Source organism: Rissa tridactyla, chromosome 6 (assembly GCF_028500815.1).
Source record: "Rissa tridactyla isolate bRisTri1 chromosome 6, bRisTri1.patW.cur.20221130, whole genome shotgun sequence".
Lineage (NCBI taxonomy): Eukaryota > Metazoa > Chordata > Aves > Charadriiformes > Laridae > Rissa > Rissa tridactyla.
The window spans coordinates 49,122,491-49,147,807 of NC_071471.1; the positions used below are offsets into that span (position 1 = coordinate 49,122,491).

The window sequence follows — 25,317 nt, forward strand, 5'->3', positions numbered from 1 at the left end:
ATTTTCTGTCTTTACTCCCCTTGACCCAATTCGGGTGTTTCCATTGTTCTGCTCTCGCACCTCCCCTACCCATCTTTGATTGGTAACTCTCTTTCCTTCTCAGCCTAACATACTATTTGTTTGAAAGGACAGTCAGTACCCACAGGTATTCTACTTTTATCTATTTTTTTTCCCCTTGTTTAAAATATTTATTAGAGTTCCCCAACAACTCAACATTTTCTTCCTCCTCTTTCCTCCCTTTTAAAATCTGTCAGCAGTGGCTCTTTATTTGCTTCTGCACCTCTCAATTGGGAAAACTGAAGTAGAGCTTCATTCCAGTTCTCAAGTTCATTGATATTTTCAAAATCAAAAGATAGGGAAAAAAAACAGGAGGCATGACGAAAAAAACGCTTGCTTTCGTAAGAGTATTTGTCTTCTCACATCTGACATCCCACATCTTACTCATTTAGAAAATGCCCTGTGCAAAGTGACATAGCAGTGCATTTTGTTTCTACTGCCCAAATACATCACCCTCCCAAACACCACAAAATAATATCAATGAAATGTGCAGATATCCTGATAGTTTCTGCTTTCAGAATGCAGAAGTGTTACCTGAAGAGACACAAAAACACAAAGGGAAGTAGACATGCCAGTAGTGGGCACTGCAATTTAATCTCTGATCAACTGAACAATTTGCTTGCTGTGCGCAATATGCAATTTCTTTTATGTTTGTTAGACAGCAAGATCAGCTTTGAGATTCACTGCAATGTGCAAAATTACAAATCCAATTACAATAAACCTCCACTTGAGTGAAGTTTTGTTATTTATAAATTGAACTGAGATTGGTTTTTATTTTAGTTAGGCATCAGTAGCTAAAGTTTAACCATCCAGCAATCTGATTGGCAGTCTCAACATTTCATTCTTTATATCCAATACATCTGAGGAACTAATTAAAGATAATTTAGTCTTAATGAGGCAGAGAGAATGTATCAATGTTAATTCAAATGGAAGCTGATCCATGAAAGTCAAGATTGCCAGTTCTGAAGTGTCTTAGACCTACCAGGGGATTATTGCACAACAGAAGAGTAGCTGGTATCTAAGCTCACCTTATTAATGTAAACTCTGTGTACCAGAGTCTAACCAAGCACAAATCCTATTAAATTTCCAAATATTAGAATACAGATTTGAAAATACAGGACACCCGTAAACTATTAAAGGAAGACCACTGAAAATCTATGGTGTTTGATTTTGGGTACTGCGGTGAAAAAGCTACTTCCTTACTTCACTGTTTAATCACTTGCTAAAAAATCTAAATCTAAAATTTAATCACTATAATAAAAAATACACTGGCTAAAATACAGAGAATCTGTCTGGAGTGACAGATTCAGAAGTATAAAATCAAAAGCATATCCTGATTAACTGAAAATACATTTTTGATCCACACTGTTTTTACTCAAGTACTTATGTAGCTACCACAGTACCCAAGACAGGCTGTCTTCAGCACACCTACCCAATGGTGATACACATGGACTCTGAATTTAAAGACACCAAAACAATACTTTTACTTCCAGCCTTCTCACAAACAGTGCTCACTTACGCAGATGCTATTTCTTCTCTACTCATTTCCCTCCCGAGCACTTCCCTCTTCTTCATTCTGACATAGAAGCTGGTATGGCTGTGCAGGGAACTGGAGAACTGATCAAACTTGTTGTCTTTCAACTACGTTTGTTCCTCAATCTAGTTCATATGCAACCAGGTACCACCACAAATCAGTAGCACCAAGCAACTGGATGTTGCAGCCTGTGACTTTAAGCAGCACTGTTGTTTTGTCTTTGAGGTGGGATAGGATGGTCTACATTGCAAAGCTTTACCAAAAGTACTTCCCAATGCAGCTGTAAGCTTATGGGGACAAAACTTTTTTTACTGGCACAGCTAAACAAAAGCAGTCCATTCAACTGAAACTATACTGGCCGAATAACTCCTCTTCCAGCATAAAGCTGTTTTCCACCAGCGATTTTTTTCCAGAATAGCTACACTGATAAGAGGATTTTCACATCCAAAACACTACAGTTATGCCAGAAAAAGCTTTATGGCACAGAGTTGCTAAAGAGATTTGCTCAAGTTTCTCAGCCAAATTCCTCTGTGGATCAGGAATAACCTAGGCCAAGAACACATTTGGTATCATCCATGTACAAGCACTGCGCTAGAGTATTTAATTTTCAAAATCAACTAGTTGCTCACTTTAAGGGAAGCATCTGCATTCAGAGTGCAAGAGCTGCTGCAACACGCAGCAGCAAGGTACATATAATCAGTAGAGAGTCACTATCTTGTGCCTGACATGTAACAGGTGCCTAACAGCTTTAGTATGTTATTTGACATATTATTCAAAATCCCACTTGAGTAACAAAAGAATCTTATAAAAAAACTAATTGGAAACACGAGGTACGGAACAGCAAAGACTGCTATGCAGTCTTTATTATTATGATTATTCCTCAGCTTCTGAAACATTGCAATTCTGTGCAAGCAAAATTCTTGATCATCATTTGATATCACAATGCAAAACTGAGTTTTCAGATTAAACACAGATCCCATACAATAACAGAATTCCTGTATTTTACAAGTGGGGTTTCCCTATTAATTCACTCAACAGATCTATACTTTTGGCATAAAGATGAATTCACACCTCTCATTTGTCATTTTCCAGATGACAAAATTTTAGTAAAAAGAGTCTCTTTCGCCCCCCTTTGTTTCAGTTATCAATTTATGTCTAAAGAGAGGATGACATTCACAAGTTTAAAATATTTTTAACACCTTAAAAACAGACTTAAACAAACATTTCTCGTATTTGTAAATTCAGCCAACTTACCACTGCTGCCACAGTCTGCACAAGACAACAACTCTTCTGGCTTTTTTTCACGATTTGATTCTTTCGTTCCCAAACAAAAGCTACATATCGGGATGGGATCAGCTCGTGGCTAGATTTAAAAATAGACAGAGTTAGCTGGGGGGGGGGGGGGGGAACAAACAAACAAACAAAACAACAAAACAACAACAACAACCACCAAAAAAACCAAAATCAAACTATTCTCAGTGGTCTTTCGGTCTTTTCTTTCACTTTTACCTGACATTTTGTTGTACACATATTAATTATCAAGGCAAACATCAATTTCACTAACTTTGGAATAACAAAGTTTATTATCTTAACATAATTCATAAATGTTAAGTTGGCCCATAATAAGCAACCTTGTGTACTAATCCATGTAAAACTCTCCATTACAAGCGTTAAGAAAAACGAGGAAAGATTAGAATTATTCTTGAACACACACACACTCAGCTCCAGAACACATTCACTTGTTCTTCAGATGTAATAGCACTCAAAGATTAAGATGCAAACTGGCCTTTTTTACAGATTAATATAATTCCTTTCCACAAGAAAAAACAGTAACTTTTACAAAAACTCCGAAATTTAAGACATCCTTTATTACTTTTCTATCCAACACAACTCACACCTCCCTCTGGAACCACCATTTTAGGGTAAAAACCGTGGACTCAACAGACCAACAGTCCATTCCAGTCTGATGAGTTCCACCAGCAATTGTACACAATCAGAATAAAAAAACCCAAACATGCAAATCTTTCAATATCTGGAAGCAATACACAGAACTTTACAAAGAAAGACTTAAGAACTGATGTAAATTTACTTCTTGATCTTCCTAATTTGCTATGTGACAAACTATCAGTGATTAAATACACCAAAACAGTTTCTGCAGTAAATTTTAGAGCTTTAACGAAACTACTTACCTGCATCATCCAAAATATTAATGTATAAATGCCTACATAGTAGTATCTGTAAACAGATCTGTAACAAATAAAATGATGTGCAACTACTTCTTCAAGTGGGATACTCAAATAGGACTGCCTTCCCAGACCGGTTTCTAGCAGCTAGTATCACAACAACTCAAAAAATAAAATAATGTCTTTCACAAATTCCTAGTTTCCAGATTTATCTAAGCAATGCTGTTAGTTTTATATCAAAGTAATTATTTGTTGTTTTCATGTTCAACTTTTGTATTTCCACTCTATGCCACAATACTTAGCTGACAGACTACCTTCACTTGACCTAGAAATCTATATTCCGTCACAGTTCTGGGAAGGAGGAAATGCTTGTTTTTTTAAGGATATTCTTGAGAAGGCATCAGTTCTGTGTTGATGTGCCCTTATACCTCAATGCAGCACAATACAGAAATACTCAAACTAGGTTTATGTTGTTGAGCTTTAGGATCATCTTAAATCAAGCATCTAATTCCAAAGAATACTGATACCAGCAAGGTAAAGTTGTCCTACCCAGCCAAGAGGAATACACATACCCTTACCCTACAACCACTTCCATATAAATATACCCTGAGGCATAGCACTTTTTCCTGAAAGCTTAGTCCCTCAGAAGGTCTCCTCACTGTTCATCTCTTCACAATCTTATTACAGGAATATTGACATACCCCAAAGAATGTATACAGAAAAGATGACCGGACCCAAAGACTTTTCTTAAGTATGGAGAGGTGTGTTCTCTTCTATAAACTACAAAAGGGAACGACAATATGACTTTCTTATAACTAACAGGAACAAACATCCTCTGTGGTTCTTTGTCTTACCAACACCTCCGTTATGGATTATATGGACAGCTGAAATATTAAATTGCTACCTGAACAAAAATAAGTGCCTAAGTTATAAAACTGGCAGATTTCCAATTCAGTCATTCTTCAAAAAAAAAAAAATAAAAAATATATTTATATTCTTTGTCAGTTTTGGCAGGATGGCATTGAATGAGATCAGTAATTCTATAGGTGGGAAAGGATATACCAATTACCTGCAGAATTTTACACTTGCATTTAAAAACAGCATATATACAAATAAAAGAAAATGAGCTAGTTGTTATTCTTGCAAGTAAGATAATTCAACAGATCTGTCCTGTCGTTATATTTTTAAACAGACTTGTATTTGTAGCAAAATGATATTAACAAAAAAAAAATAATACATAAACTACACCAAATAATCAGCAGCAGAAAAATGGTCCAGAGCTATCCAAACACAACTGTTCACTTGCAGCATCTTGTGGATGTTTCTTAACTGCTACTTAAAGCTTAATACAGATAATTTTAAAGGAAAGATTATTCCTTTAGTGGAATCGAGTAAAAGTCTCCTCTTGGTAACCACACAATTCTCCTTCCCTTTGATATAACAGTGCTTTAGCCATTTCAGAAAGGCTCGCTCTGATAAATAATTTACAAAACATCACATATCATTCACATAATGAAAAGAATCCAGGTCCACAATCTCATTTATCTTTCCAAGATTTTTTTCTTGCTCTATGAAAAGACATGGCCATTAGCCAACATTCATTTACTTCCCTATTTCAAACCCACCACCACCATTTTTTTTTTGTTTGTTTTTAACTGAAGGTAAAATAAAGGACAAAGGTTGTTGGCAGTTCAGGGCTATGAAGACTGATGTTCCCATACCAAACCTAATAACAGAGAGCTTGCAAATCCTATCACTTCACACACAAGTTTTCAAGAAACTTACAGGCTCCAATATATATTTTGAAGACATTTACGTTAATAACTGTGTTACTGGGTCTGATGTCTGAGCTACTGAAAGTGAAGAACACACACATTGTCAGCACAGTAAACAAAATGTAATTTCATATTGCTTTAGCTCGCACAGTCAAAGCGAAACTATATTCATACCTGTAGTATTATTTCTGGCCCACAACTGTCTCCATTAGGATAAACTAAGCCAGGTTTGGGTTGGGGTTTTTGTTTGGGGTTTTTTTAGTTTGTTTTTTTGACTGGGTCAGAATATAATCCAAAGAAAAATGCATCTCCTACCTGTATCTCTTTTCTTAATCACTAGTTTCTCTTCTAAAAATACAGTAACCTAGTATCATTATCTTCTGAAAGACAATGATCAGTCACTGAGCTTAATTCAATTTTGTCTCTTACAGGAACTAGTATGGCTAGTTATTCAACACTGCAATATTTTATGCCAGATGAACCAGTAATATTTTTCTTGTTCTTCAATCTCAGTTTAAAAGGAAAATAACTTTTTCAACTAACATGTAAGAATCGTATTAATAAATGTATTACAAAAACTTTAGGAGTATGGTGTCTGCTCTGTACCTGAAGATGGGTCTGAATAATGTTTATCCAGTAGCTTACTATTATTTCTTCAACACAGCTAATAAACTGAGAAAAAAATTTCATTCCTTTAATTTTAGGAACAAGGTGAAATACAGCTTTCAAGAGGGTTTAGTTCTCAAGGTCACTAAAAACTGTACATCCAAATGTAAAAGGCTGCCCTGTTTAAATAACTTTATTTCCAATTGCAGTAGGGGCAAATTCGCAGAAAATTCATACATTATGCCAACATGCAGTTGCGTTCAGAAACTGAAGCTTCACAAAAAGCAGTCAGGCAACAGGAATTTTTTTCTGCTTTTTAAAAAAATATTATATACCATAGAGCAAACACAGACCATCAACTCAGCACCGGTAAACAGGTTGGGGTTTTTATTTTACTTTCCAATTAGAAACTGAACAATGCTTATTTAAGCATCATACATCCAACTGTCATAGTCAATCAATCCTTTAAAATATCTTCCATCCAACCACCACACTTCATTAATCCTCTGAATAGTGCTAAAACCAAGTACCATATCGTGATATTTTTACTGTCATCAGTACTTTTTGGCTCAGAGACGCTCATAATGCACACACTGTGATCATCTGCCACAGATTACATTCTTAGTTTCCGGCAATAAGTAGGAGAGAAAGGATTATGTTGTAAAACACAGTATACAAATTTCTCAAGTATATGCAAGTTTGTATTACTTTACACAGACAAATGAATTATTAGAGTTTGGTAGGAGACACCTATACAAATGTTAAACCAGGTATTATTTTTAACATTCACAATATGAAGTCTCAAATGTATCCTCCATTCCCTTCCAGCAAAAACGCAGAGGCAAAATTATAAACAACCACTGACTGCAGCTGATCAGGACACTGTCATAAAAGCTGCATGAACCAGTAAAGTTATGCAGGTACATTTTCAAGAGACTGGCTTACTAAAAAAGAGTATCACAGACTATTTAGCAGGCCCCAGTCAGTGTCTCGGCTTGCGGCAGTGTATAAACCCTTGCTCTCATCGCATAAGTGCGCCACCTTCCTAAAAACGGCTCTAAAAAGATAAAGGAAGAAGTAAGGTCTGCGGCTTAGTTATTCCCAACAAAAAATTTGGTATATCATATACACAGATTTTATTTTTTTTTGTGCTGCATAAAAGCCCCATGAACAAACTAAATCTATCATAACAAGTATCATATTCAAGTGCCTGCCATTAAGTATCTAGAGAGAAAGATTGAAGACCATCAGATGGTCAAATCTGAAAGCGACTGCCTGTCATTGGGAGGGCAATGCAAAACCACTAATGATTTTGCCTCAGTGTGTCTACATATCCTCAACCCGAGTGATGGGAGAAGGAGGATTTCTGAGCTGTTAACCTATCATGCAAAGCAGGAATGCATGAGCAGCAAAACAAATCATGGGGACTGGGAGGGAGTGGGGGGCAACAGGAGACTGCAAGCTGGTGCAGCAGGCAAGATAGAGAATGATAGGATCACAGCTCCCCCTCTCTTGCATGCATTTGATACAGGGCAGAAGAAGGAAGGAAAAGCAACCACTCACATAAGGGAAAACAGAGAATGCATGGGTGACATTATTCACCATAAAGAATCTAAAATATCACCCAACTTTAACACGTGGCAGAGCAGGAAGAACAGGGAATTAAACAGCAGAGATTACTGTTTCCAGATTTCCAGACAACCTACCACCTGAAAGGAGGTTGTAGCGAGCTGGGAGTCAGTCTCTTCTCCCAACACTAAGTGCCAGGACAAGAAGAAATGGCCTCAAGTTGTGCCAGGGGAGGTTTAGATCGGATATTAGGAAAAATTTCTTCACCAAAAGGGTTATCAAGCATTGTAACAGGCTGCCCAGGAAGTGGTTGAGTCACCATCCCTGGACATGTTTAAAAGATGCATAGATGTAGTGTCAAGGGACATAGTTTAGTGGTGGACTTGGCAGCACTAGGTTAATGGTTGGAATTGATCTTAAAGGTCTCTTCCAGCTAAAATGATTCTATGATTTGGGTTACTGCAGTAATTATAAAAAAAACCCATGGGCTACCCAAGGAATACTCTGGGGTTTTCAGGCTCAAAAAGGATTCTAGCCGCATGTCCATAGACTGGCAAGGAGTCAATTATAGTGCCAAAGATGTCAGTGGAGCATTGGATGATACAGCAACCTTACCTTAAGAAGTTCAGGTTCCTCCCCCACTCACCAATCTTTATTAGAATAAGCACACCCCCAAAATGTAGTTTCATAACATTTATAGTTTTAAACCTATTTTAGACAATAATTGTTTGTGATTACCCTATCACTTAAGACCATTTTCGTTAAAAATTATGTGAATATGTGTACACTAAATTTTGATTATAGCTTCATCATTTTACTCACTTCAGAAAACAACAGAAAACCCCGTGCTTATTAAGTCTGTGCTACAGATAAAGACTAAAAGTAATGAAAACTAATGGTTTTGGTGACTTCAGGAAGTCTTTTGTCTTTTTTTTTTTTTTTTTTTAAAAAAGGAAATGTGAGTTTCAGCTATTTAGCATAGTGTACAAGTTTTGAAACATTAAGGACCCCCTATCCTTGCTGCTTTCTCACATTCTTCATATATACTGCAAACTCTGAGATTGGTCCACACAAAAATCATACTGATTTAGAAATAACAACATAGTGCTAGTATTTAGTTAAACTAGTGCAGTTTGCATATTTAAGCAAATACTTGCAACCAATAAATAATTTTATTTATTTATTTTAATGAATCATAGCTGTCTATTCTGAGAAACTGACAGGCTTTGCCACCGCATAAAACGAATCCTTGGTAAAAATTCAGCTGGACTTCTATTACCTTCTGTCTCAAAACTCTGACCCAAAATACCAATTTTTTTCCCCTGTGCTTTCTGTGCTTGTGAGAATTTGAGAATTTACATGCTCATCTAACTACATTTTTAATTCCCATGAAATTCTTAAAGCATTTAGCATGTTCTAACATCCCACCCCCAAAAAAGTCATATAAGTCCTGAAAATTTGTATTTTTGAGTATGCAAAGTTACCCACAACTACAAATCACAGAGAAAGCCATGAGATTACTATTTGCATTGCTATAGTACTCTGAGGCTTTAAACAGATTGTCTGAAAACTGTTCAGCATTAGCTGTGTACACACAATTATGGTTTTAAGTACTAGTCTCATTAAATGTTATACACACATTAAAAGAAATGACAAGTTTAACAGACACTGCTAAGAAATTTGAGTTTGAACAGTAAACCAAAAAGCTCAATTGTTCACATTTGCAACAATGCCTTTTCAGAAACACCTCAACATCATCTGACAACCTGCTAGAAGACACATTCTTATGCATTATACACAAATATTAGGTATCTATTGTCCTAGGAATAGAAAGAACATGCAAGTAATTTCAGGGTTAACAGGATAAAGAGGCAAATTTTTTTGAAAATTGGAACCACCACAGCCTTCACTAGGGATCCACTGTTCTAGTCCCAATCTTTACCCTACTTAAATTACTTTATTATTTACAGCCTTAGGAAGGACAGAAGCATCCAGCTTGCTTTCCCAGAACACCTACATTTTCACACAGCACCCTCATGGGCTATCTGCATCATCTTTTTTTTTTTTTTTTCCCTTTCTTTCTTTTCTCTTTTTTTGACCATCACATCATAGTTTAAAAAAAACCATGAAAAACTATGAAAAATTTCTTGTCCTTGAACATGAAATACCACCAGTAGCAGCTCTAAATACTGTTTTTTAAAAAATTAACATTGAAAAACAAGAACTGAGTGAGCCACAGGTACTAATTCCTAGTGTGAGCTACTGAAGCAGTTGCTCTTGGTCACAAGGAAGGCAGATATGAGTACTTTCAGCTGCAATCCCCTTACTGCACCCATTTCGTGGGTAAAAAAAAACAAAACAAAACAAAACAGAGTTTACTTTCTACACCTGAAAAAATCCATCATATTTCAGGAACTAGTTATTATAAGGTAAGTTAAACTTTCATTTTTTAAAACAACTTCTTAATGACAACTGCCCAGTACATCCCATGTTAGCTCTACAGTACCACACAGGTATCGCACGGTAAAAAGTACACACTAACTCACACGATGTCAAAAACATGCTGACAGACTATTACTGCACAAGTGTGAAAACATTAGACCTACTACAAACCTTAACGTAGCACCTACACATTCAGAGAGCACAAAACAAAAGCTAGCACAACAGCAGTTCCAAGAAAAGAGGACAGTCCAAGGTGCCAAATTTTTTTTATGACACCTCCAAGTCAATAAATTACATAAACAGTGTGTGTTGAGGAAGAACTACAGTCTGAAGCTTGTCCTCTTCCCCCAAAAGAGTATCTTCACTGCTAGAATAGAGGTTCATGTTCTCTTTTTCCCTATAAAATTCAGATTTCTTTACTGCACAGTGGCTTCCTCTGCTCACATCCCCCTCCTGTGCTTTCAAAGGGTATGTCTATATGGGAATTCAGATATACAATGTAACTGTCAGAGGTACGTAAATTATCCAAAACTGATAAATTGAAACCCTTTCGTGTCCTCCTGGATTTAAAGACGCCAAAAGCATCTAACTGCAACAGTGATACTAGGTTTCAGAGTTCGAAAGGCATTTGTGCAGGTCCATGACCTCCCCTTTGTGTGCATGCACAGCGATCACAGATGACTGGTGAAGAAGATTGTGAGGGCACACATATAAAGATCATCTCTCATATAATGTTCTTGAATTTTCGTCTTGAACATCAGAAATCTCACTTCCATCCTGCACTACTGATGAGGTGGGTAAGTTCTGAAAGTGCATCCAAACTGACATATTTCTACAGGTAACAGCAGGAGGGGGAGCACTCTCCCACCTCAGCCCATAAGAAAACGATGGTTCCTTAAACAGGCTTAAGAACTCTATTCACTTGAGCACATAAGTTCCCTTGCAAACCTGACCTGAAATGATGTGTGTAGAACATACAGAAAGTTATTCCTAGTTTTTTCATTGTTCTTCAGCTAATAATTCCTTGTAATATCCGTAAAACTACCTTTAAAAAAAAAAAAAAAAACAAAAAAACCAAACAAACAACAAAACAAAACCATGAAGAGTAAAATAAAAAACCCAAACTTGCCTCTTCATTCCCACCCTGAAAAATACAGTCAAGACTACAATGCAAACTTGCACGTTTAGAAATTTCTCTCCCAGAGTATTTTAACTAGCTCTTACAGGAAAATGTATCATCTACTCCCTGGACACAATGCACCCGTCCCACTTGAATACAGCTCCCCCACTTCACTTTGTGTGCCTTAACTATTAACCTCATCAGTCAACAAGCATCTCTACAGCTGATGGAACTGGACAGACAAAAAGGTAACCTGCACCAAAGTCTCTTTTCCCTGCAGTACGGAAAAGACAATAAAAGTCAAATTCTATTTCAAATCAACTTCTGTTAGTTCATGTAACAGTATAAGATATCAGAAACAAAAATGAAACTAATTTCAATTTATTGAACTTGATTCAGCTGTACGCAAGAAACCAACTAAGATGAGTGCTCTGCACAGTGAACATTGCTAAATGGGCCAGGAAGAAACAATTGTGATCAAAAAAGCCACACAAACCGCACAGAAATACAGACATACGCACACGTACCTTTTCTAGAAAGGCTTATATTCATTTGCCCCGGTCTTCTTAATTAAGTTCACATACATCAAACTGCATTACAGTTTATATCCACTGAACATTTTAAAAATCCACCACTTATTGAAAAAACACCACCCAAAGCACAGGATACATCTGGACAAGGGTGCAAAGCAATAGCAAAAAAGTACAGATAAATCTCCCAGTCCTCTGTGGGCTCAGCTTTCATTTTGAACAGAATCAATCCAAAGCTCCTCCACATACAGAGGGGAGGCTTTCAAACCACAATCCAAGTTTAATACAAGACTATTGTAGACAGCCTAAAATCAACACTTCTGATATGTGTAGGCCCTGCTATAATTTCAAAGAGTTACTGAACTCAGATACTTTGTTTATTTAAATTGTACCCCTTCTGTTACAAATAGCTCAAGCTGTAAATGTGTCCTATAAACACTGTGGTTTTCTAGTTGCATCTTCCCGTAATTCTGATGACCATCATCTTCAGACTTCTTGAAACTCTCTCTTCAGTGGCTTTGAAGTGAAAAGACCAAGGGAGTGGGAGTTAGTTTAGTACTTTTCAGCTATGCTATCAATACCTGTGGCAACATATTCTCTTCAGGAATCCAAATTTGAAGTTGTCTCTATCAAACAGGATATATCAAACAGTATATATATATGTATCAGGAATGGCATGGCCAGCAGGAGTAGGGAAGTGATGGTGCCTCTGTACTCGGCACTGGTGAGGCCTCACCTCGAGTACTGTGTTCAGTTCTGGGCCCCTCTGTACAAGAGGGACATTGAGGCGCTGGAGCGTGTCCAGAGGAGAGCTACCAGGCTGGTGAGGGGTCTGGAGACCAGGTCATATGAGGAGAGGCTGAGGGAGCTGGGCTTGTTTAGCTTGGAGAAGAGGAGGCTGAGGGGAGACCTCATTGCCCTCTACAGCTACCTGAAAGGAGGCTGGAGAGAGGTGGGTGTTGGCCTCTTCTCCCAGGTGAATAATGACAGGAGCAGAGGAAATGGTCTGAAGTTGGGGCAGGGGAGGTTTAGATTAGATATTAGGAGGAATTACTTTACTGAAAGAGTGGTCAGGCACTGGAACGGCCTGTCCAGGGAGGTGGTTGAGTCACCATCCCTAGAGATATTTAAGAAACATGTAAATTTGGCACTTCAGGGCATGCTGTGGTGGCAGAGATGGTAGGTTGCTGGGGGTTTGGGTTTGGTTTTTTTTGTGTGTGTGTATGGTTGGACTCGATCGAAAAGGTCCTTTCCAACCATGAAGATTCTATGATTCTATGAAACAGATGAGACCAAAAGGGCCACGCACTATCAGTACTGCATGTAGACGTTACCCAATTCCACATTCAGCTACTATGGGTTTGCTCCCTTCTTTCACTTTCTGCAAGGTACCCTTGGGAAATTATTTCAAAACATATTTTTAAGTTAGATTTTACATAAAGATCCATTCTCTTTACATTTAAGATGTAAAAAACTGATGTCTTCAGACTCACTCGAAGGGGTATTTCAATAACAGTTAGAATTAGAAGGGCTCCAATACTTTTTCTTTTTTCAACTCCAAACTTCACCCCTTCTGTTCCCTTACTTGTCTACTACAAGACCAGCAACTAGCTCAAAATCTACATACCTTGAACTCCACTTTCTGGCTAAAAGAAAGATTTTTTTTTTTTAATGTATTTATTTATTTTTAATTAAACTCTTCAATTTGGCACACAGAACAACTTCAAGTGTACCAACAGGCTTGCTTTTCTGCATTCCCTCTCCAAAGTAGTCCACTGACTTTCATAGACCAAAGTGAAATCACTAATGCAGATCCAACCAAGAAGATTATACCAAGAGTTGCACTACTCCTTACATAGCAATCATCAGTTGAAGCATGAGGTAATCTTCCACCTTTGCTTTTTACATAGCTCAAATTCTTCTTATTCCAAAGTAGTAAGAGTTTTCACTCTTTACACCACCCTTAAAACTCAATCCTTTAAATCCATCTAGAAAGTCTTGAGAACATCATACATTTCCCTTACTCTCCATGAACTCTCTCACAAAAACTACTCACTTAAGCCTTAAACCAACAACCTATCATTATCACCCCTCATCATTACCCATCATCTACACCATCAACCCCAATGCCACCCATTGTGTTTCTCGACATGTAGTTAAAAAACACACAGCATCTACATCATTAGTAGGTAACCTTTCCAAGAATCACACCTTCAAGGTATTCATGCAGAGGTAAACTTAACTGCTTAAGTATCTAGCTTCCTACATCCTGCTCATCCCTTTCTTCTTATTTTCACCTGTTCTTCATACATCTCAATTTCTTCATATGTTTAGGAAATTTCCAAACTTTTGGGCATGGAATCCACTGGTTTTTTGTCACATATACATACAGTTGTTTGAATGGGATTGCATTTCCTAACTCCAAATTCCACCTGTTACTGCAGTGCAACTAGGATGAAACCGGTGACACACGTAACCACAAGCAGGTAAGCAGCGGTGCAATTCCCAGACTGTTATCCCACATACATGTCAATTTTTACATGCTTTGAGGAAAAGTATTGCTTTCAAGCAGATTTAAAAACCTCCAGAATGTAAAGCACACACTTCATCGACATAATATTATGTTTACTCAGATGTTTGTATATATGCATATTTTTATTCATAACTTATTACCAAAGTCATCCTACATAAATGTGTATAATATGTTTGCAGCGTGGCACAGGATAATTATTAGTTGTCTTGATGCTAATTGCTCAGGGAAAATGTTTAATTGCATATTAAATTGATCATATGCATATTTTATTTAGTTTACTCTTTGGGGCAAGTTTACTGTCAGCACTATCTAGATTTGAGTAGCACTATACGAAGAACAGAAGTAGGGCTTCACGAGATTGGGCTAGTGTTTGAAGTGCAATTTTAAATAAAACAAGCAGAGCCCTGTTCTACTTCAAGATGAAGCAGCTGTATTTCTGCACAAAGTCAAGAAATATCCTGCCTAGTTGCCTCACATACCTAAAGGGAAAATATTAGGACCAAAGCAAAATGATTAAGGCTGCAAATTGTACAACCTGGGATATAGGATTACAACACAATTATTTCTTTATATTTCTTCCGCTGATGTGATTATGAAACAGAAGCTTTAAATAAAGAGAGCCATGTTTTGATTTTGTTGTGTTGGGGGTTTGGTTTTCTGGTGTTTGTTTGCTTTTTTTTAAAAAAAAAAAAAAGGATTTAGTTTTAACACATGTACATAATGACACCATTTCTGCTTGAACAATTATTTTAAAAGCAAATGTAATACAAATAATGTCACTGTAAATAACACAGCTGTTTCTCTTACTGAGGCCTAAGTAGTAGAGAACTAACATGGCTAAACAAGTGACAGCAGCTAGGCCACTGACCTTTCCGTTGCTGAGTCACTGGGTTTTATTTGGTAAAACCACTGGCCCTAAGATAATACTCTACAAGGTGAGCTACAGACCAATGCAAGTAATAAAAATCTATTTTTCATTTATTTATTCATTTTAAAATAGTCATTCCTGGTCTCCTTTCTCAACAGGGAGAAAGCTGGACAAATAGCCGATTAAATGCTATCAGCTTCATTTCCTCCCCCCAACAGGAACTGAACTTTATTCTTGAGAGAAGAAAAGCAGTTTATTCAACAGCCAAGACACTGAAATAACTTGCAGGCATTTGCTTTTACAAGCCATCGCTCAAGACACAATGCCATTGAAAATCTGCCAGATTCTTAAAGTACATACAGCGTATTTTATACAAGACATAGGAGAATAGCAGTTTTTCACTTGATCAAGTGCTGAAACCCACGGCTGAGGAATAATAAAGGTGAATAGGCAAAGCAGCCTTATACCCCAAGGAGTTACGTAAGAGGCTGGCATTTTAAATAAATGAAACAGTTTGCTGTGTTAGTCCCTGCTTCTTTATATGTATAGGTAATGTTCAATATTGACATACTGTGAAGGAATAACACCCCCAATCAAAATGTAATTTTATCATTAAAAACCCAGATCACTGTAGTTCATTTTACAAATACAGTAAAATTATCTCCATCAGAATATAATAAAGCACTGTTAACTAGCCACGCTATGTAAACCAGAGCTCAAACAGCTCAGAACAAAAACAGTAAATATTTCACAGAAGACCAGCTTTTCTTAGAAAGGTTTCCAAGTAGGCCTTTTAAAGTTAAATGAAAGTCTCTTGAAGGAAACAGGCTTGAGATTTGCCTTCAACGATTACTTTAAGCTGGAAAAAAATATTGCAGCAATTTGTATTGTATGGCTTCTGGAAACAAACCTGGTCGGTCTCTCAAATCCTGGTTTTAATCCATCTTCTACATTATTTTGAAGTCTGTAGTATCAAACAAACCCCATGAAGTCCAAGAGGCCATTCTCTGTCCTACCAATAATATTGAATTGCCATACTACTCAGGGAAAGTGTACAAGTCCTAGCATCAGAATTCATACAACAGTAAAATAAGGATAGCAGAACAGTCATAGCAAAGTTAATTCAGCCAGCAGCTTGCTTACTGTAATATTGTGAGGGATTTTTAAACAGTGCTTCAAAGTAGTTATGCTCTGCCTCAAAAAACGGCAACTCTATTGCTGATAGCCTACAGAAGGTGGTAAATAACTTCCACTTCAACAAAAAGGCATAACTGAAGGAAAGAATATATTAAAAAAAAATCATCACTTAGCAAATCAATCTAACAATACTATTGGACCATGCTCAAGTTTGAAACAGAAGTCTTCTAGAGTCAACCTCCCACCAACACTGAGAGGATTATTTAATGTAACAGGAAACTGTTCCTGTTCACTTCCATTCAGTAACAGAACTAAATAATGAAATAACCAGTACCTACAACATCATCCATATTAAGGGCCCCTGCCCATTAAAACAGGAATCTTATCTGTCGTAACACAAGCTCTTTCAATGCAATTTTTCCCATGCAGTGCAACCACAAAAACACTGGTTTTGATCTAATTCCAAATGAGTGCAAAGCACAGTTGGGACAAGACACACAGATAAACTCATGTAAGACACACTGCAGGAATCAACTTCATGAGAAAATTTTCCATGCAGAGATTTTTTCCTTGCCTCTTCCTTCAAATCCATGAGAATATGTGATATCCCAATGGAAACAGAGAGGCAGCATGACAAGAGCTACCCTGTATAACTCACTGAACAGTCTCTAGGACTGCATTAACCTGTAAGGCCAAGGGACAAGTAAACAAGTAGGTCAATTTTTCACTTCATGTACTCACTGTTCAGCTGTTTTAGCACCAGCAGACAAATATAACAAAGTTCTGACCTTGATCTCTTGCAAGAAAGCCTGCAATTCTGATCCCTACAGTCTCTATGTATTTTAGCTCCATTATAGGCTAGCGTGAGAAAAATATCTCCCTTAACCAGTCACTAGTAGCAAGTAGTCAGTGGATCCCAAGGCACAAGCAAGGAGATTAGCTATATACTGCTATTTCTTAACAGTCAAAATCGAAGTATTATTTACAGCTGTTGTCCTTTGGTGGCTTAACCCTCCAGTATTTAAAATGCTTACAAATAAGCATCTATGCTTATAGCATAAGAAAGAATGCCATCAATTTAGTGAAAACAAAAAAATTACATGTGGTGTTCTCTAACAGCAAAGCTAATTTAAATGAGTAATTACATTTAGAATGAGCACAGTATCTCCCTCAGTTTTGCAAAAAGCAAGCATTTGTGAAATATCAATTAAGTGATGCAAATTGGAATTTTTGAAGAGCGAAGAAAAGGTTTTTAAAACTACTTGTCTAAAACACAGATCACTTGAATAACAGCCTATAAATAATTCTATATAACCCAACCCTCAGAAAAGGCCCTTTCCCTCCCTCTACTTTGATGCTTATAATATAACCTAAAAACCTTCATTACTAACAAGAAGCCTTGTTAACCAAGTCAACGTCTCAAAGATGCACCATCTACACCTTGAAGATTTTGCAATATAGTTTAACTGTACTGGACAGATTTCTTGAAAACAAACACACAAAAACCCAAAACAAACAAACAAACAAAACCAAAACAGAACCTTGCAGTATAAATTGCACAGAAAGCCCTCTCTAGACTTAGAATTCTGGTTGAGATATTGACTCCACTGCCATCTGAAAGCTGTGCCACTGACGTCAATGCAGTTTGGATATCATGTATCATTTCCCCAATTTTTACCTTCTTGCAAAATTTTATTTGAATATGCCATTTAAAGGGTGCTCAGCTTTAAGCAAACAACTATAAATTTAACTATTTGGGAAATAAGACATAGTTGCATGCCAAGCTAGTTTCCTCCAAAGTTTATTTGAACCCTAATGCGCGGTTCACATCAACTGAATGATAAAAAAGACCTACATTTCACATTCCAACTGTAATCAGGTAATGTATATAATAGTTAATAGAAAGCACACTACAGTTTCTTGATCTGACCAGAGTGCCTTCTACCACTGCCAAATAAATAAAAAGTATGATCTAGTTATTCCACACACACCAAAATAGTTTCACGATAGCCTAATTAATCATGAACATAACTTTTCAGACATTACATAATTTCACACAGACTTGCTGTAGCGCCTGCCAAAGAAAACAACAATTTGTATGAGAAATAAATCTACACTTGAAGAGAGATGACAGTGACAAAACATGATGAGAGGAAGAAAGAGAAGGGGGGAAAGGAAGGGGAAAGTATTAATATCGCACAAAAACCCCTGTAAAATTTTATAACTCAAAACATAGCAAAGCTGGAAGTTTAAAAGCCAAAATCCATGAATCAAGTGAACTGAGCAACTGAAAACAACTTTCCATTCTAATCTTTCTTATTTTTAAAATGACAGACTATTTCTTGAAATTATGTTTGAAACCTAAATCACGTAACTTATTCTGTAACACCTATCTCAGATTAGGAATCTCCTTCTAATAACAGTGGGTTTATTTCTCATTTGGGATAGATCTAGTAGTACTTAAGTGACAACACAGACACACAAACATGGCACTCTGCTTTATGACACACAACAAACCCACAATGTAAATGTACAAAACAGCAAGGTATTAATAGATGCATTTATACAGTGACCAGTTTGCTTTCTTCCATCAAAAAGGGGACAGAAGGGTGGTGGAAGAGGGCATGTTTCCAGTCATTTAGGACATCTGTGAAGGTGTTAAATTTCTACTACTCCTATATTCAGTATCTTTGATTTCGCAGAGAGAACAGCGCCATTCTTTGGGGCTGGCTGTGAGACTTGAAGGCTGCATACAACATCTGCCAGGTTCCCATGCACTGCAGTTCCACAATTTGTACGCCAAGTGAGTGGAGAGCAGGCAGAAAGGACAAGTATTTTTGCATCACAACAAATACTATTTTTTTTTTTCCCCCCAAACAGAACACTTAAAATGTTACCGGCCACTCAGTACAGATTTCAGTTTTAGACTGAGTTTGTTTGGCAAGACCACAAAGTGCATACTAAGGAACAAAGTAATGCATTCTGAAGAGGATTTTCCTTGAAAGACAACTCAAGCTGTGAGTGGTTTATGACATTGGCTTATACAGTCTATTCCCTTTAAATGCTTTTAAAGTTTCATTATACTTGAGAAAACAAATTTGCACTTGTAACATATCGCTAAGATAATAGTTATCACTGCTGCTGTTTGGGAAAATTAATGAGCCTGTGGTAACTGAGGTTTCTTAGCAATTTCTCTGCTACATACTAAAACTCTTCACAACAGCAGCCCCCTTCCTTCTGCTGGGGAAATTCATGGGTTGTAGTTCTGCTGCTACTGACTACTAAACACAACTCTCCTCTTCTCTCTTCCCTTCTCCTCCTGTCCATCAGTGAATCAATCAATAAAACAGTTAAAATGCATTCAAGAAGAACACCAGAACTACAGTCTCTCTAGCTTCTGCTTTTGTAGTGGGGGCAACAAGTTCCTTTTTTCCCAGGGACAGCAGAGCAAGAAAACTTACTCCCACACAGGCCAGCAAAACTCACCTCAGCCTGAAAGATTCAAGAATTCCTACTGTTAGAAAAAGCGGCTCTCAAAAGGTCTCTCCACATGCTGTATCAGTGACAGCCCATACAACCTGCAGATTTATATATCTTATACCATTGCAATTTCATGAGTCTGTGTTCATATGAGCACAATTATAAGCTTGACAGTTATTCACTTAAGTTTACTGTTCAAAGCATGCTGAAGGCTGATGAGAACTTAAAAATTTGTTACATAATATATCGCATATCCCTTGCCACATTAAAAATAAGGCAAAAAACATCTCCATAGCAGAAGCCACCAGTAGAGAAAACAGAAGCCGTAAGCCGAATTTGCTGTTAATAGCATGATTCTGTAAGTGCTTCCTAACACCTTCTCTCTCCCAGAAGCTCAAGGGAAAGAAACTGTAGTGTAACATTCCCAAAACATCAACACTAATGATGAGATCTTTCATGCATTCACAATATGAAATGTCATCTTATGGATGATAAGGGGTGAAAAAAAAAAGAACAATGGATACAACTAGGTATGTTTTCCTAAATACTCAGTTTTAAACACAAAAACATTTAAGGTCTGGAAAAATTAAATTTAAACTAAAAATGCATAATTTTCTACTTTGAGATTAGCATCTCTTCAAAATAAAATTAAAAAAAACCAACCACCACCACAGATAAAGAAAACACCATGTACTCCTTCACAACAACAACAGATAATACCCACAGGTACAGAAGAAGTAGTAAAGTTAGGACATCTGGCAAATTCGTATTTGTCACTTTTTTTGCATCTTGACATCTCTTCCATTACAACTACAGGAGAAAAGATACTGCAAGAGTCTCTTTCTACTTTCTAAGACTTCTGTTTCCTGGGAGAAAACGCTCTTCTCCTGCCCATAATCATAGCTAATCACACAGTATAGTCACTAGTCCAGCCCTGCTTTCTAGGAAAAAATCATGGCTTCCACTAAGACATGTGCTCTCCTCATCAGAATTTGCAGAATCTGCTGACAGAGTATCCTCTAGAGCACCTGCACAGCTTGGAGGGGAGAGGTGGAGTGGAAGTAGAATGGAATACTGAAAGAACAGCTTAGGTAAACGGCATTTCCCATACAAAACCATACAGCCTCCTGAAACCATTACCTCCTAAATTCCCTGTCTTTTCCCCTGTTGAATCATTCCTGTAAGGAAGTACAATGAACTTCTATGGAGTGAGAAGATAGACACAAATTCACAGTAAAAAACAAACTGATGTCAAGTGAGACAACAAGAAAACATGTCAAACCAGTATCATTGAGTCCTGAACACTGCCAAGGACAGAGGTTAGACAATCTCTCTAGGCAGCCTCCTTTTTCAGGAACGTAATGCTTCTACTATCATAAACACATTTTCTAAAAGCTTGAAATCTCTGAATTCAAACAGAAATAAGAATCATATATAATCTACCAACCAACGGATTAGAATGGTACCACCCGACAGAGTTGCATAAGATGTCAGAGCTATAGTTGCAACTTCTGCTTATGCAGACGCATCAATTTACCCCCACTTAACTGTATTTCCACTACAATACCGAACAATGTACTAGGGCATTTTTACAGCTTTCTCAAAGTCCCATTTAATTGAAAGCATCTGAGTTATCCTAGAAAGAGCTGCTAGAATACCAATTCATTGAAAAGATCAGCTTCTGGTTTCAACCTGTGACTTGACTCCCTTCACACTGTCTTCAGAAGGCTGATAATAGTATCACTGTGGGGTTTTTTTGTTTTGTTTTTTTAAAAAAAAAAGACTAGAAGAGAGTGCTGCTTATAGAACTTAAGGACTGTTCTTTCCTCTTCTACCGATACTTAAATACCACCAGAAAGAATCCAGCACCTAGGAGCTCTGATCTTATCCCTTGAGCTGGGGCTGAATATGCAGTTGTATTATAGTTCTGCACGCAGAGAGTCAATGAGCACCATGGTCGGCAGAGACCAGTATCCCCTAAACAATACATGACGGGGGAGTGGGAAGAAGAGAAACTTACAGCACAGTTTTAGTCAAAAGGTGTCAGCTCTGAGAAAGTAACATAAGAAATTAATATTAATTCATTCTCAGCATAACAAGAATGTTTTAGCTTCAAGATTGTAAGTTTACAGAAACAGAGGGAACTTCCTCCCCATCCCAAAGTCCCAAGCACACAAAAGACAAAAGCAAGGAGACTCTGCAATAACTGTCAAGGTGAACAGTTTCTGGGCCACCTGCAATATAAAGTAGTTTAGAAGTAATTGTCAGTCTTCCTTCAATGCTCTCATTTAGCAGAGTTAGGAAACGTGCATTCATCTGTACTTGATCTGCTCAGAAATCAAAGCAAGCATAATTTCTCTGAAGAAACTTCACTATTTGCCCTAGACATCACTTTAGAATTTTAAAGCAATTCTATTCTTAAGACAACATACCCATGAACTAGTAAGTTATTCATACTGTTACAGCTAAAAATGTAACACCTTTCTTAACCTAACTGTTCCACTTATTCAGATATATCAGGAAGAATATTAAAGGAGACACCTTCATTTTATTTCAGTTTGAAAAGTGATCATCTGACTACCAAACCCTTTCATTTGTTTGTAAGAATAGATGCCTATTTGGTAAACATAAAAATTGTATGGACTGTGTAGTCCATAAATGAAAATCAATAAAAATATTTGGTCATATGTTTGGGGGCTGAGGGGCCACCAGAAATCCAAAATTTCCGTTTTTACCATGGCAAGGGGGAAAGGGAATTTTTAAGCGTCCCCAGAAATACGTTCCTGGGCCCAAAAATCATCCAGCATTTGTCACTTACAGTGACACATCATCTCAGCATACACAATTTATGTGGACAGAAGTACTCAAGTTTAGCTTAGTTTCAGCAAGTAAAGTAACTAATCCTGGAAAAAGCACTTCCATGTAACAATAAACATGTACAATAGTCTTAAACCCATTAGACATGTTTTTGAAAATACACTTGGCATTGAAACTATTTTTTTTAAAACAGCATACAGCCCTCTCTGTGTGAAAAGCCCTTCTCCAAAATTCAGATTATAGAAAAGGTTTTGTCTATACATTTACAGTACGAAGTATTCATAATATAGGTTTAGAACTTAGGCACGCCAGGATTTCCTTCTAAATGGTCTACCCATCACCTCTAAGAAGGAAAACTACAAAAAGGAGTTTCAAGGAAAGAACTGAAGTCCTGTGTACATTGTTTTGCCTCCTGAACCGTTTTTAAGCCTACATCTTTCCCAACAGTCCCTCACTTGTAGCTCTGCAAAAGGAATAGCAGGCCAGAGTTGCAAACTCTTACAACTGCTGTCTAATCCCAGTAATCTAATCACAACTCAGAAGTTACAATACTTCACGATGCTGGAAATAAAGTAGCTGAACTGTGAATGTGTGGGCTTAATTTATACCAAATTAATCTAATGTAATGTCTCTGTAAATTCCCTGACTACATACAAATTGTGTTGGAGCAGGAAATATACAACATGGGCAACAGAACTGATTTACATCCAAATTAGGAGGGAGGTGGGGGGAGAGGGGAAAATGCGTACACAGCTTCATACACTTAAATTCTGCATGTAAGACATATAGGGAGGCAACTGATGCAACCAGGTTCTGCTGCAATATCATCACAATTTTGATGCTGAGGACAACAACTACAGCCAAGCACTTGAACTGAATTGAGAAGCTAGAAGTGGCAAATAAGTACATAATCATCTGATCACAAGAAGCGCATAAAACAAGACTGAAGGGTAAATATAAGACAAGATCAGTAAACGATCATGCTTTAGTAGCAAATTCGAGGATAATGAATGTTGCAGGAGTGATCTAGTGGGGAGGGGTGGTTTCCCTGTCAACATTAGCCTTCCTGGAAGACTGTTAGAGCTGACAATTAAGACAAAAGAGCAGAGAAACACACCAAGCTAAAACAGTGAGAGAATGCACTGTAGAACAGCAATAATACTGAAATTGCTTTCACCTCTTTAAAGCTCAGTACCACTAGTTTCTGTATGAAGCTACTAAAAATTAACACAAACACAATTCTCCCAAAACAAGCCAGTAATAAAGTGGCAAAATGTGTCTCTTAGAGGCATCTTTAAGTAACAGTTTAAAAGTGAAGAAACTTAAAATAACATGTGATCCACTCACTCACAAGCAGAATAGAAAAAGAACAGCAGAAGTAACAGCATCAATGCTTAGGCTTATAAAGAACATCACTGAACAACGAAATGAAGATTTCCACACGGATCTTTCCACGCTGTCTTTATAGAAGTGCATGCAACTGTAGCTTTATGGACGTAGAAAATAAGTACACAGTGCAACAAAACAAAACAAAAAAAAAAAACCCACACCACACCTTAATCCTACCCCTAGTACCACAACCCTATAAACTGGTGAGCTACAGCGGTAACAAGGAATCAAGAGCATAGTGTTGCAAGCACAACCTTTTGAGATGCTGTCACCCTTCATAAACTAAATCACGTTGGATCCCAGGCTGAATAAGCACAAGCAGCGCTCAGGCAGCCAGGAACTTAAAGGTGCAGCCATTCACCAAAACACAGGTTAAGCAATGAAACAGTGGCATTTAATCCTCCCCTTAACCGGCATTTATCAAATACTGACTGTAGAAGAGGGCCCGCCCATCCCATATTCAAGATGCCTATCCCATTCTTTAAGTGAGCTGTGTAAGAAGCATCCACCCCAAAGAAAAAGATTAGAGTGCAAAAGTCAAAGCAGACTCAAAGCCCAGAAAACATTAACACCAGCAATGCCATCTCACTCACCCATCTTAGCCTGCTAATATCTGAGAGTCAGGAGATCAAGTATAGGAAGAATCAGCTCAAAGTTGATATTCTACTCCCCAATGTATGAAGATTCTTCATTTCGGGGGGGAATGGAGGAAAGCAGGGGAACAGGGGAAAGGGAAGGAAAAAAAAAGCTTTACAAAGAAAAAGATAGCTTTAGCTGTAACAGGGGGATGAAATGGAGACAGGGAGATGAGATTTAAACTTGAATTAACTGACAGTGGCTTCAAAACATATATATACATATATATGTCGTTTCAGAGCAGCTCAGTGCCAAACATAACCACCAACCAGACATCAAAATACTGGAAGAGGAACTCCTCACCCTCCATCACCAGTGAAGATAGCAGCATTACTTACAGTGCCCCAGACTAAAGACACACACAGAACAACTATTTGGGAGATTAGAGAGCAGAGACACATGTCCTTTAACCACTATTTACATCTGTTGTGCAGAAAGATCTGTTTCATATTTATTAGTTGCATTTAATTTAGTTCAGATCTATGTAATAAAACATCTATTTTCAAAGTATCATTAGCCTATTATTAGCTACACAAAAAAGTACTGGATTCCCCCCCATGCCGTCTCCCCCCAGCAATACTTCACTTGATACTCATTCATCTCCAGGATTATCATATAACTACCAGTTTAAAGCTGGATCA

At 37.4% G+C, this 25,317-nt stretch overlaps 1 protein-coding gene across 6 annotated transcripts in view; it reads right to left on the reverse strand.

The window, feature by feature from the left end:
* KAT6B (lysine acetyltransferase 6B) overlaps nt 1–25,317 on the reverse strand; it is a 128,063-nt gene that overhangs the window by 64,462 nt on the left and 38,284 nt on the right. For all 6 annotated transcript variants that reach the window (XM_054204523.1, XM_054204522.1, XM_054204527.1 and 3 more), the window contains exon 3: nt 2,846–2,954. In XM_054204523.1, the coding sequence (XP_054060498.1) occupies nt 2,846–2,954 (109 nt within the window). The remainder of the gene's footprint in view (nt 1–2,845; nt 2,955–25,317) is intronic.